Genomic DNA, 13,493 nt, shown 5'->3' with positions numbered 1-13,493 from the left:
TTTGAGTCAATATCAATTTTTATTAACACACAATTGTCAAAGTCTGTACAAACCAAAACATTCCTGTGTTTTAAAATGTCCATTATTACAAACATACAAATAAACAAAAGGTGTTACCAAAAGTTAGCTACTCAATTTCATGGTAAAACAGTGTCATGATTTTTAAAAACCAAAATTTCCTTCCCTTTTTGGAACTTGTGGAAAGTTAGAAAATGTGTGGATTTGCTTTTATATTAAATGCCAAGACCTTAAAAAAAGACTTAGTATAAAACTAAATATGTTTTTATATTGTCACCTCATGTAACAGAATTTCTCAAGTCTTTAAAATTAAAAGCAAAACAAAAGAAAACCATGACTGCAACTTTTTTCACAATCTTTTCCCCAGAGTCAATGTAAATGCATCTGAAAAATATTATCTGACAGTTTATCTTTACCTAAAAGTTTCTCATTCAAAAAATTACAAAACTATTTAGCACTGCTATTTCCCTTGCTTGGAAGGGAAAATGACATCCCCTACTAGAGTGATATATAAGCAACATGGTCCATTGCTCCTCTTACCAGAAGGAAGCCACCCATTTTCACATCTCTGTCCAATTATGTGCATGGCTCCACTTGTGAGAATGCTCAAAAATTAGAAGCACTTGCTTCTAGGAAATGCTTAGCAAGCTAAACTTACTGCTACACTTTTGGTAGACTGAGGTACAAATGTCACCGGCCCTTATGATTACCTCTAACTCTATACCCACTCCCCCCACATTAACAGTTCCAAGGTAGGTGGTTTTACTGTTTCATGGCACACTACACAGCTCTAATTTCTTTCACAAACATCATACAGAGGACCTGAGAGTATGGCTAGAAATACAAATCTATCCTCTCTCCTGGAAAAGTAAATCCGCATGCCTATTGGGTCAAGAAGGGAAAAAAGGACACAATTCTGGCTGGGGCCAAGCTGCTTTTGAGAAGCACCTGTTTTCAACACATTTCCATTAAAAGCAGGAAGTGTACAGGCTGGAGTGAATGAAGAGGAGTGGGGAGGTTTTCTCCCAGACTCACAGTCCATACTTGAGCCACTCAGACCAACGCCTCCAAGTGCTCTGCAGTTCAATTATCTCATTTTGAATCATGTAAAAAAAAAAAAAAAAGTTTTCTGACAATGGCCCAGTATGACGGCTGATATAAGAAAGGGGTATTTTTTTAAAAAAGAGGTGGCAGTGTGAGAATTTAAAATCAGTCACATACAACAATCAGGAAAGGGTTGGGGAGGGAAGTGTCCAGTACAACCTGGACAATCTTTCTGCCCTTACTTAGGAAGGCAGGTTGTCCAAATCCTTGCTACCTCCCTTAAGTATCTTCTTACATGCTCTTCCAAAAAAATCCTCTAAAAGGCACTTAACTCCACACTTACATATCTAATTGTTTTACCTTAGCAATCAGTTTTTAAGATTCCAAGGTAACAAGAAAGAAAAGATCTGGTTCTTTCACTAAAAGCTAGAGAGTAGGACTCTTTTTTAAGAGGCGTCACTTTTACAAGAAGAACAAGCTAGGCTACCATTATTCCTTTATCAAGAAAAGGTTTCCTTTTTTAAAAAATAAATAAAACTCTGGCTATACATAGTACAAAGTTCATACATAATATACCTGGAAAAAAACCCAAGAGTATACCCTGAAGCAAAAGGTTTATTGGAGAGAGAAAGTCTCTTCCATTGTACCCAGTCTTAAGGTGGCAGTTTTTGAAGTTCAGAGGGTGGCAGTGATACATAACTAATGCCAAACTATTTGCTCATAGGTATGGCAGGATGCAATGATGGACACACAAAAAAATTATTCTGCACATAACACTGAGCAGTGACCACCACAAAAAAAAAAAAAAAAAAAAAAAAAAGTACCAAAAGAGAGAGACAGACAGACAGAGAGACAGTAGTACTAAGAGAAGGGTTCAGAGAGAGGAAAGGGAGTGAGAGTGTGAGAGAGTAAGAGAGAGAGAGCTTGAAACCCCAAACATTCAAGCATGCAGTCCTAACACAGCACAAACCAGGTGTTTCCATTCAGCCCACTGCAATCGCACAAAGGAGGATAACTGTAATAAAACAGAGATTTCTTAAGAAAGCTTGCAATTCCCAAAGAATAGCCAGATTGCCACCCTAACCCAGGAATCCACGTGCTGCTGCCGGGAGCCTCCTTGTGGTCTCTCATGGAGAGGTTATAGCTCCTGACTTCTCTGACTTCTTGCTCTTCGACAAGGCAGCTGCCTGCTTCAGGAGCTCTCGGTTTTTGGCCTAAAAATAAATAAATAAATAAATAAAACAAACAAAAAAAATCAGTGCAGGAAGGATGTTTTAGCAGGATAGGATATGTTTTTCATGTAGATGCTAATGCAATAGAGAGGTCAGGAAGAAGTGAACAAATTCTAGAGGTAGAAAACATCAGAAAGCTCTAGGGCTTGGTTCAGGGGGAAGAAAGTATTTGTTGGAGGTTAATCAGTCTACTTCAACCTCTCGGGATCCACTGTTACAGAAGGATGCTTTATGCAACACAAACCAACCATGGAGTGCCTTAATGTGGTGGGTAATCAGACTTTACAATTCTGACATCTGGAGTCACATCTGGCTTATCCAAAAATCAAAGAACACATTTATTAATTTCACTGTTTTGGAGGGGAAGAGATCAGAGCACATCCAAGAGTAAAACAGTAAAAGACATCTACAAGGTAGATTATTGTGATCTGTCAATTCTTTGAGAAAAAGAAATCTAAGAGATGATCACTTAAAGTATCATCAGCTAAATACACCAGAGTTGCTACATTAAATAAGCAGTCACCTGCAATTGTTCTGTGACTTCTTTGTGGGTTTTCTCCATCTGGTTCATTTTTGCTCTCATCTGAGATTCTTGGTATTGAAAATCAGCCTTCAACTCTGTGATCTGAAGAGAAAAAAGGCAGAGTGACGACAAGAAATTTCTGTGCAATGAAGAGTGTTTTGTTACCAGAGAGCTAAATGGTCTCTCAAATTAATGAAATCCAGGGCTTTCCAAAAGATCCATACCTAAATCAAAGTCAGGAAACTCTGTATCCTATTTTTTCTAATGATTTCTTGAAAATTACACAAAACCCTAAAACAGCATATTTGATACTGAACCACTCACTAGCAAGTTTTAGAGATTTCATGTATTTAATATATGCAATAATCTTTCAAATACTCACCCTCAAATAAATCAGATATTATAACAAATAAAACTGATGGTTTGAGAGAAGCTATGAAAATAACAGCTTTTGCCATTTACTGAATTTTTACCCAGCTCCAGGCAAACTGTTTGATTATATAACTTCATTCAAGCCTATGATAACCCTGCGGAGGAGGGCTTAAATATTATTCTTCCCATTTTATAGATGGGAACATCAAAGCGTAGAAAGGGTTAAGTGATGTGGCCAAGATCATACATGTTAGCATGTAGCAGAGCTGGAATTCAAACTCCAGGCCTTCTTCTACTGATTGTTATTCAAAGAGCACAGAGAAGACAGATATAAATCAGAGAAGTGATATGTGAGCTGAGTTTTGAGATACAAGCAGCAACTGGCACACGAGGTAAAGAAAAGGCCATCCAAGCAAAAGGAACAGTATGGACACAGGCAGAGTGTGAGATAATTGAGAGCTTGTTCAAATGACTGATGAGGGTGGCAGGAGATGAGGCCACAGATAGGCAGGCATGTTGAGGAAGTGTCTGTGTTCCAAGCCAAGGAGTGTGACCTGGATCCTGAAGGTTGTGGGAAATGATCTATTATTTGTTTATGTTCCCTTTTAAACTCTAACTTTGCAAAGCACTAGAAACAAGTGTTCATTTTGTCTCTACTTTGCAAAAATCCTTTTATGTGCCGTTCTGATCTAGTTCATGAAGAAAATACACTTGGATCTGCTTTCATCTGACAGTCATGTAGTAAACTGGAAAGAACACTGATCTCTTCCCTGGAATCTCCACCTTACTGGCAGAGCAGAAACACAGCACAGCAGAAAGAACAGCAGAATCAGAAAGACTTGGGTTCCTTCCTTTGTTCTGCCATTTACCAGCTGTGTGATTTGGACATGTCATTTAATTTCTTTGGGTTCATTTCCTTACCTGTAAAATGAGATAGAAATCAGATGGAAAGAATGCATGTAAAGATTTTTCACATTACAAATGTCTTTGTAAACCATTCAGAATGAATCACTGCATTCCAAACACAGTACAAAACACACACAGCCTCAGGGAGAAAACAGAGTGAGAGGAAGCGATTGGAACCCTAAGAGGAAAAATACTGAAGGCACTCTTCATCTATGAAATGATAATAATAGTAATTCCCACCGCAACGTGTTGTTATGAGGATAAATGAGTTAACACACATAAAGTACTCAGAATAGGGCTAGGCACACAGCATAAAAAAAAAAGCTGTTATCACTGTCATTAAAATATTAAGGTAAAAATAAGACTCTCTATGGAAAATAAGAAATAATAGACATGAACCAGAACAAGGACATAGAAAATTCCCCTAAAGAGGGAGGAATCTCCTTAGACCAGAATAAGACTTCACTGAAGATATTACCGAAATTAAAGAGTAGGTCGCTCAGGAAGGGAGTTGTCAGCAATGGATGTGAAGTGATGTAGTCACAGAGGAAGGCCTACCTGGACATTATCCAGGGAGGAGAGAGACCTGGCCCACATATTTTGAGTTCTATGGACACAGCCATTCCAATAATAGAGATGGAGGTATCAGATTCCCTGAAGCATTAAAAATTCCAATTACATAACTACCTCATCCTGTCCCAACTCCAGCTCATTCAGCACCCTCTGATTACAATCTTCCTAGATAGCTTGGGCTGAGAAGAGCAGTGCTCTGCTGTGCCCCACTGGGAAGAGAGAGACACTATAGTTCTATACATCATCTCTGTATGCTTGGTCAACATGGGTCCTCCCTTAGAAGTGGCCACTCCCTCCAAATGAATGAAAGAAAAATAAACTTTCTAAACCCACTTGATTGAAGTGGGTTCATGGCAGTAATACCACGCCAGGATTCATCCTGGCAGACAGGAGGCTTCTCCCCAGGACATCCCAACGTTGCCACTGGATCTCTATTGGAGCATCAATGGTGGAGTTTCCATCGTGGCTCAGTGGTAATGAATCTGACTAGTACCCATGAGGATGTCGGTTCAATCCCTGGCCTTGCTCAGTGGGTTAAAGGATCCGGTGTTGCCACCAGCTGCTGTGTAGGTTGCAGCCTTGGCTTGGAATTGGTGTTGCTATGGCTGTGGTGTAGGCCGGCAGCTGTAGCTCCGATTTGACCTGGGAAATAGCCTGGGAACTTCCATATGCCGTGAGCGGATGTGGCCCTATTTTAGCCAAAATAAGCAGCAGCAGCAGCATCAATGGTAAGTACCAGACAAGCATCTGTTAGACAGAGTCAGCATCATGCCCTATACCATGTACCCTACCTGCCTGCATCATTCTGACCTGAGAAGCACCGACTAACAGTACCTTCTTCTCTTTCTCTAAAATCATTTGATCCTTTTGATGCAGCATCTTCTTCAGAGTGGCTACTTCTTCTTTCAGTTGGGCAATGATGACAAAGTGGTCAGTACCTGGTGAGTCCAGGGCCAGGTCTGGGGAAAAGCTGAGTGGAAAAAATAGAGGGGAAAAACAGTTGGATGGATAAATTTTTTTCTTCCTGAGGATATATCACGGGCCACTTGACTACAAATGCAAGAACTAGAGCAAGTATTTGGATTCCCAGCATCAAGCACAGTTCCTGGGCAAGGTGGCCATCAAATTATACCAACCAAAGCCACAACCCACAGTGTTCCTGTACCATCCTTGCTCACATTCAGGATTAAAATAAATGCTGTCTCACAAGAGCCAAGGATATTCTGCTTCAGGCTCATTGAAAGATTCCCAGTTATTTATGGGTAAGAGTAATATTTTTTTTGTGATTAGACAATTTCCCTAGAATCTGGATAAATTATCAATTGTAACCTCATGCACTTTTCTTTACAGATTCCCACAGAGTTTTTGGCTCTTTTTTTTTTTTTCTTCTCCAAAGCCTGTGATACGGTGCAGCTGCTGCACTCCAACCCTTTTCAAAAATAATAAAAAGATAAAATTAATAGTAAGGAAGCCAACTTCCCCATGCTACAATTGGCCTATTGTCACTTTCTGTGCTTTTTTTTTTTTTAGGGCTGCACCTGAAGCATATGGTGGTTCCCAGGCTAGAGGTCGAATCAGAGCTACAGCTGCTGGCTTACACAAGAGCCACAGCAACGTCAGATCTGAGCCGCATTTCCGACCTATACCACAGCTCACGGCAACACCAGATCCTTAACCCACTGAGTGAGGCCAGGGATCGAACCAGCAACCTCATGGTTCATAGTCGGATTTGTTTCTGCTGCGCCACAATGGGAACTCTTGACTGTCACTTTCAATATTAAGAATTCTGTGACACTGGAGTTCCCATGTGGCTCAGCGGAAACAAATCGAAGTAGTATCCATGAGGACATGGGTTCGATCCCTGGCCTCACTCATCAGGTTAAGGATTCAGTGTTGCCGCCAGCTGCTGCATAGGTTGCAGTTGTGCCTTGGATATGGTGTTGCTGTGGCTGTGGTGTAGGCCAGTGGCTGTAGCTCTGATTCCACCCCAGCCTGGCAACTTCCATATGCCGCACCTACAGCCCTGAAAAGAAAAAAAAAAAATTCTGTGACATTTAGTTAGGAAAGGAACAAAGGTGGCAAACTATAGTCACACCACAACCTAGGTTTTCAATTGATTCCTCCCAGTCACAATCTCTGAGCACTTCATTTTGTCAAAGTGCCAAGTGAACTCTGTTTTTTTTTTTCTTAACCAGGAATCTGTAAAGTCTTGAAATTGTATGTACAATTCTGTGTATATATACAATGAGTGGTTTCTAGAGTGAGGATCTACAGCTTTCTCAGGCTGGTCAGAGGAGTCTTAGACTCAAAGAATTTAAATCACTGCCAAGAGTCAAATTTTGCCCTTCTCTAGAGACTTCCCAAAGGAAGCTCTTTACTTTCCCAGGGCAGCTTTTTTTTTTTTTTTTGTCTTTTTAGGGCTGCACCTGCAGCATATGGAAGTTTCCAAACTAGGGGCTGAATCAGAGGTGCAGTTGCCAGCCTGAACCGCAGCCATAGCAACTCAGGATCTGAGTCACGTCTGCAACCTACACCACAGCTCACAGCAATGCTGGATTCTTATCCCACTGAGCAGGGCTAGGGATCGAACCCATGTCTTCATGGATCCTAGTCAGGTTCTTTACCACTAAGCCACAACAGGAACTCCCCAGGGCAACCTTTGAAGTAAAACACAAAGCTGTTTTTCCTAAGCAGATTCTGGAATACTGATCCCAACTCCCTATTACCAATACAGCAACTATTCTAGGTTCCCCCTTGCTATTGGTTCTTTCCTACATCTTAAACATCTAATAACCAGCAATTCTCTATACAGGTAACTCCAAATAGCAAAGCAAACCACTGATCAAACTTGCTCATAGTTACCAAGTCAAACATCTCTAGGGCTAGAATGGGAAGACACTGCCCAATGATAAGAATATTCCCCTTCAGTCTAAGTGAAGCACATGAGAAGAATGTCCGAGGAAAAGTGGATCACTGATTTCTTTTTTTGTTTTTGTTTTTGTCTTTTTAGGGCTGCACCGAGGCATATGGAAGTTCCCAGGCTAGGAGTCGAATCAGAGCTACAGCTGCTGGCCTACACCACAGCCACAGCAATGTGGGATCCGAGCTGAGTCTGTGACCTGCTCCACAGCTCACAGCAACGCCGGATCCTTAACCCACTGAGCAAGGCCAGAGTTTGAACCTGCCATCTCATGGTTACTAGTCGGATTCGTTTCCACTGTGCCACAATGGGAACTCTGGATCACTGCTTTTCTAACTGATAAATATGCAGAACTACTGGGTAACAAAAAGTAAATGTAAATAATAAAACAAGGCACGTAGGAGAAAATATTGAAAGGACCCATCAGAGTCACCACCATTCCCATACTCCCCAAGGGACTGTCTTCCCTCAACCCAACAGAATCTATTTAGACCCCTAACCAGAGTGACAAATGAAAGGGAGTAATGGGCTAGTATAAATAACTTATTGTTGTCCCTAAAGCTCCTAGTACTCTGCTCTACCTGCTGCTTTTTTCTAAATTGAAATATAGTTGACATACAATATTATGTTAGTTTCAGGTATATTACATAATAATTTGACATTTGCATATCTTCTGATTACCCTGAGTGTAATAAACATCTGCCCCCAGTTATTATAAAATTATTGACCATATTCTTTATAATGTATATTACATCCCCATGACTTATTGATTATATAACTGAAGGTCTGTATCTCTCAATTCCCTTCACCTGTTTCACCCATCCCCCCACCCTTCTAGCAACTACCCATTTCCTCTCCATGTCTATGAGCCTGTTTTCATTTTGTTTTGTTTTTTCATTTTTGCCCCCTCCACAGCACATGGAATACCTCGGCCAGGAATCAGATCCAAGCTGCAGTTGTGGCAACACTGGATCCCCAACCCACTGTGTTGGGCTGGGTATCAAAACTGCGTCCCAGCGCTCCCAAGATGCTGCCAATTCTGTTGTCCACAGTGGGAACTCCCGTTTTGTTTTTTTAAAGTGAGATCATATGGTATTTGTCTTTCTCTGACTTATTTCACTTAGCATAAAACCCTCTAGATCCAACCATTTTGTTGCAAACACTAAGATAGATTTTATTTATTTATTCATTCATTTATTCATTCATTCATTCTGTTTTGGCTGCTCAGTGGCATATGGCATTCTGGGGCCAGGTATCAGATCTGAGTTGCAGCTCTGGCAACGCCGGATCCTTTGACTGACTGTGCTGGCCGGGGATGGAACTTGTGTTCTGGTGTGCAGAGACGCCACGGATTCTGTTGAGCCACAGCAGGAACTCCAAGATTTCATTTTTTATGGTAATATTCCACTCTGTATGGGAGTATATATGTATATCATATCTTCTTCATCCATTTGTCTATTGATGGACACTTAGGTTGCTTTCCTTTCTTAGCTATTATAAACAATGCTACAATGAACATTAGGGTGCATCTACCTCTTTAAATTAGTATTTGGTTCTCTTTGGATAAATACCTACAATACTGCTGGACCATACTGCAGTTCTATTTTTAATTTTTTGAGGAACATCCACACTGTTGTACACAGTAGCTGTACCAACTTACAATCCCACCAGTAGTGCACATGGTTCTATTTCCTTCACATTCTCATCAACGCTTGTTGGTTGTTGTCTTTCTGATAGCCATTCTGACAGGTGTGAGATGGTATCCCATTGTGGTTTGGATTTGCATTTCCCTGATGATAAGTGATGTTAAGCATCTTTTCATGTGTCTGTAGGCCATCTGTATGTCTTCTTTGGAAAAACGTCTATTCAGGTCCTCTGCCCATTTTTTAATAGACCTGCTTCCCCCCACCCCTCCACCGCTGCCAGGGCCACACCCACAGCATAAGGAAGTTCCCAGGCTAGGGGTCGAATCGGAGCCACAGCTTCCGGCCACAGCCACAGCCACAGCAGATCTGAGACATGTCTGTGACCTACTCCACAGCTCACAGCAACGCCGGATCCCGGACCCACTGAGCGAGGCCAGGGATCGAATCTGCATCCTCATGGATAGAGGATACCGGTTGGATTTGTTTCGGCTGCGCCACAACAGGAACTCCTGTTTGGGTTTTTTTTTTTTTTTTGACGTTGAGATAAATGAGTTTTTTGTGTATTTTGGATATTAACCCCTTATTGGACATATCATTTGCAAATATCTTGTCCCATTCAGTGGGCTGCCTTTCACAGTTTCCTTCATTGTGCAAAAGCTTTCTAGTTTGATGTAGTCCTATTTGCTTACTTTTGCTTTTTTTTTTAATAGCCACACCCACGGCATATGGAAGTTTCCAGGCCAGAGACTGAATGCATCACAGCCGCAAGCTACACCACAGTGCAACCTACACCACAGCTGCAGCAATGCTGGATCCTTTAATCAACTGCATGCTGGGCCAAGGACTGAACCTGAACCTCCACAGCAACCCAAGATGCTACAGTTGGATTTTTTTTTTTTTTTTTTGCTTTTTATGCAACTATGGCATATGGAAGTTCCCAGGCTAGGGGTTGAACTGGAGCTACATTTACTGGCCCTATTCCACAGCAATGCCAGATCCAAGCCACATCTGCAATCTACCCCATAGCTCACAGCAACACCAGATCCTTAACCCAATGAGCAATTCAGGAAATGAACCCGCATCTTCATGGTTCCTAGTCAGATTCGTTAACCACTGCTCCACGACAGGAACTCCTGCAGTTGGATTGTTAACTCACTGTGCCACAGTGAAACCCATGTTTACTTTTGCTTTTGTTTCTCTTGCCTGAGGATACATATCCAAAAAACTTTGCTAAGACCAATGTCAAAGAACATACTATATTTTCTTCTAGGAGTTTTATGGTTTCAGGTCTTACATTTAAGTCTTTAATCTATTTTAAGTTTATTTTTGCATGCGGTGTGACAAAGTCCATTTTGATTCTTTTGCATGTAGGTATCTAGTTTTCCCAACACCATTTACTGAAGAGGCTATCTTTTCCTCACTGTGTATTCTCACCTCTTTTCTTATAGATTGTCCATATAAGTATGGTTTATTATTTCTGTTCCACTGGTCTGTGTGTCTGTTTTTGTGATAATACCATACTATTTTGATTACTATAACTCTGAAGTATATAGTTTGAAATCAGAATGTGTGACACCTCCAGCTTTGTTCTTCATTCTCAGGATTGCTTGACTCTACCTGCTGCTGCTGCTGCTTCTTTTTTTTTGCTTGTTAGGGGCTGCACCAGCAGTATATGGAGGTTCCCAAGCTAGGGGTCCAATCAGAGCTGTAGCTGCCTGCCTACACCACAGCCACAGCAACACAGGATCTCAGCTGCATCTGCGACCTACACCACAGCTCACAACAACGCTGGATCTTTAACCCACTGAGTGGGTAGGTGTGAGGCCAGGGATCCTAGTTGGGTTCGTTAACTGCTGAGCCATAAAGGGAACTCTGCTGCTTAAGGGAGGACTCTTCCCATACCAATAAATTGTTGACAAAACCAGTGTGTGTATTCTGGTTAGGGTCTGACCTCTCTAACTCTGTAACTCCTGATTAATAAGAACTGCTGGGAATCAAAATGAAAAAAAAGATGGATGGGTTACCAAGTCAGAAAATCAGATCCATTCTTTCTAAATACTTCCAATGACAGGGAACTCACTACTTCTCCAAGAAGCCTCTTATCTTTTCCAAAATCTTAAAAGAACATCTTTCATCAGGTTGAGCCAAAACCTGCCTCCCTCTCAGTCCCATCCATTGGTCCTGAGTCTGTTCTCAAAGGCCACACAGAGTAAGTCTAATCTTTTAGGCATATTTCAGAGGGAAAATAAAACTACAAAGAATAACCTTTAGAAACAATAAACCATGAGGTGTGCCTGGAGATCATCCACTGCTTTTTTACTGTCCATAGAAAAATGAACAAATATGATCTAAAAAATGCATTTCTCAGGGAAGGAAAGCTAGAAATGAACTCAGATTTTCTTCAAATTGAAAAGTTTTGCTATAATTTCAACAAAATAGAAAATACTGAGATGGAGGTTGTGAATTTTATAGGATACTAAAAAAGAAAAGGTATTTTTATAAGTATAAGCACTTTACAAGTATAAAACCATAAGAAAAATGGTCTTATACTAAAAAAAACCCTAAAGTAATGAGTTCTCTGTATGATACAGAAGCCTAATGAATAAAGAAAAAGAAAAAAATAATCAAATATACCTTAATATTTTTAAAATAAGTAAGAGAGAAGAATATGGCAGTATAGAAAGGTCAACAGAAAACTGTTGGAGAGAAACCTGCAGAAAACATGAGGGGATAAAAATGAAAGAATAAAAACATAAATTCAAAAGCATATGGATATTTTTAAGAGTGGGACCAGGAAAGTGGATTGTGATTAATTTTAAAAACTGGGGGAGTTCCTGTCGTGGCGCAGTGGTTAACGAATCCGACTAGGAACCATGAGGTTGCGGGTTCCATCCCTGCCCTTGCTCAGTGGGTTAACGATCCGGCGTTGCCGTGAGCTGTGGTGTAGGTTGCAGACGCGGCTCGGATCTGGCGTTGCTGTGGCTCTGGCGTAGGCCGGTGGCTACAGCTCCGATTTGACCCCTAGCCTGGGAACCTCCATATGCCGCGGGAGCGGCCCAAGAAATAGCAACAACAACAACAACAACAAAAAGACAAAAGACCAAAAAAAAAAAAAACAAAAAAAAACTGGGAGGCAGTTACAATAGATAGTTCAGAAACAAAACTGAACTAACATTTACTACAGAACTGAATTCAAAACAGACATTTGGGAGTTTCTGTTGTGGCTCAGCAGAAACGAATCTGACCAGCATTTCATGAGGATGCAGGTTCAATCCCTGGACTCGCTCAGTGGGTTAAGGATCATCCGGCGTTGCCATGAGCTATGGTGAAGGTTCCAGATGTGGCTTGGATCCTGCATTGCTGTGGCTGTGGTATAGGCCAGCAGCTACAGCTCTGATTCGACTCTTAGCCTGGGAACCTCCACAGGCTGCAGGTGTGGCACTAAAAAGAAAGAAAGAAAGAAAGAAAGAAAAACACAAAATAGATATTCAGCAGAAAAAAATTTTTTGGTCTGCATGACATTAAAAAAGGACTGTAGGAGTTCTTGCTGTGGTTCAGTGGGTTAATGATCCAGCATCTCTGTGGCAGCATGAGTTCAATCCATCGTCTGGCACAGTGTGTTAAGGATCCAGTGTTCCTGAAGCTGTAGCACAGGCCGAAGCAGCAGCTCAGATTCAGCCCCTGGCCTGGGAATTTCCATATGTCAAGGGTACAGCCTGGGTGGGGGAGGAGGGCTATAAAAATTTTTTTTTAATTTTTAAAAAAATTTAAATAAAGGAGAAAAAAAGGAGTTCCCATTGTGGCTCAGTGGGTAAAGAACCCGACTAGTATACATGAGGATGAAGGTTCAATCCCTGATCTTGCTCAGTGGGCTAAGGATCCAGTTTTGCCACAAGCTGCAGCATAGTTCACAGATACAGCTCAGATCCCACATTACTGTGGCTGTGGTGTAGGCCAGCAGCTGCAGCTCCGATTCAACCCCAAGCCTGGGAACTTCCATATGCTATGGATGCAGACCCCAAAAACAGAAGACAAAAGAAAAGAAAAGAAAACGTATTGTCAGAATGTTTTCAAAGTAAAGGAAAAGCAAGAAAAAAAAAACATAAAAAGTAAAAAGAAAAGGAAAAATGTAATTTACCTTGTTGTATACAAACTTTAAAAAGACAGAAATGGAGTTCCCGTCGTGGCGCAGTGGTTAACGAATCCGACTAGGAACCATGAGGTTGCGGGTTCCATCCCTGCCCTTGCTCAGTGGGTTA

General features: G+C 41.2%; 1 protein-coding gene across 4 annotated transcripts in view; it reads right to left on the bottom strand.

Moving 5' to 3' along the window:
* The window catches only part of FAM76A (family with sequence similarity 76 member A), a 30,617-nt gene continuing 17,124 nt past the window's right edge, over positions 1-13,493 (bottom strand). The window contains 3 exon segments of one of the 4 annotated variants that reach the window (NM_001435271.1): positions 1-2,276; positions 2,818-2,919; positions 5,503-5,638. In NM_001435271.1, the coding sequence (NP_001422200.1) occupies positions 2,190-2,276; positions 2,818-2,919; positions 5,503-5,638 (325 nt within the window). In that variant the 3' untranslated portion in view covers positions 1-2,189. 4 annotated transcript variants of the gene reach the window in all.

Source organism: Sus scrofa, chromosome 6 (genome assembly GCF_054392235.1).
Source record: "Sus scrofa isolate SSC_HxYL_T2T_F1_AM1 chromosome 6, Sscrofa_HxYL_maternal_Yorkshire_Landrace_v2.0, whole genome shotgun sequence".
Lineage (NCBI taxonomy): Eukaryota > Metazoa > Chordata > Mammalia > Artiodactyla > Suidae > Sus > Sus scrofa.
Note: the sequence above shows the minus strand (reverse complement) of the source record. Positions and strands in the feature narration are given on the sequence as shown.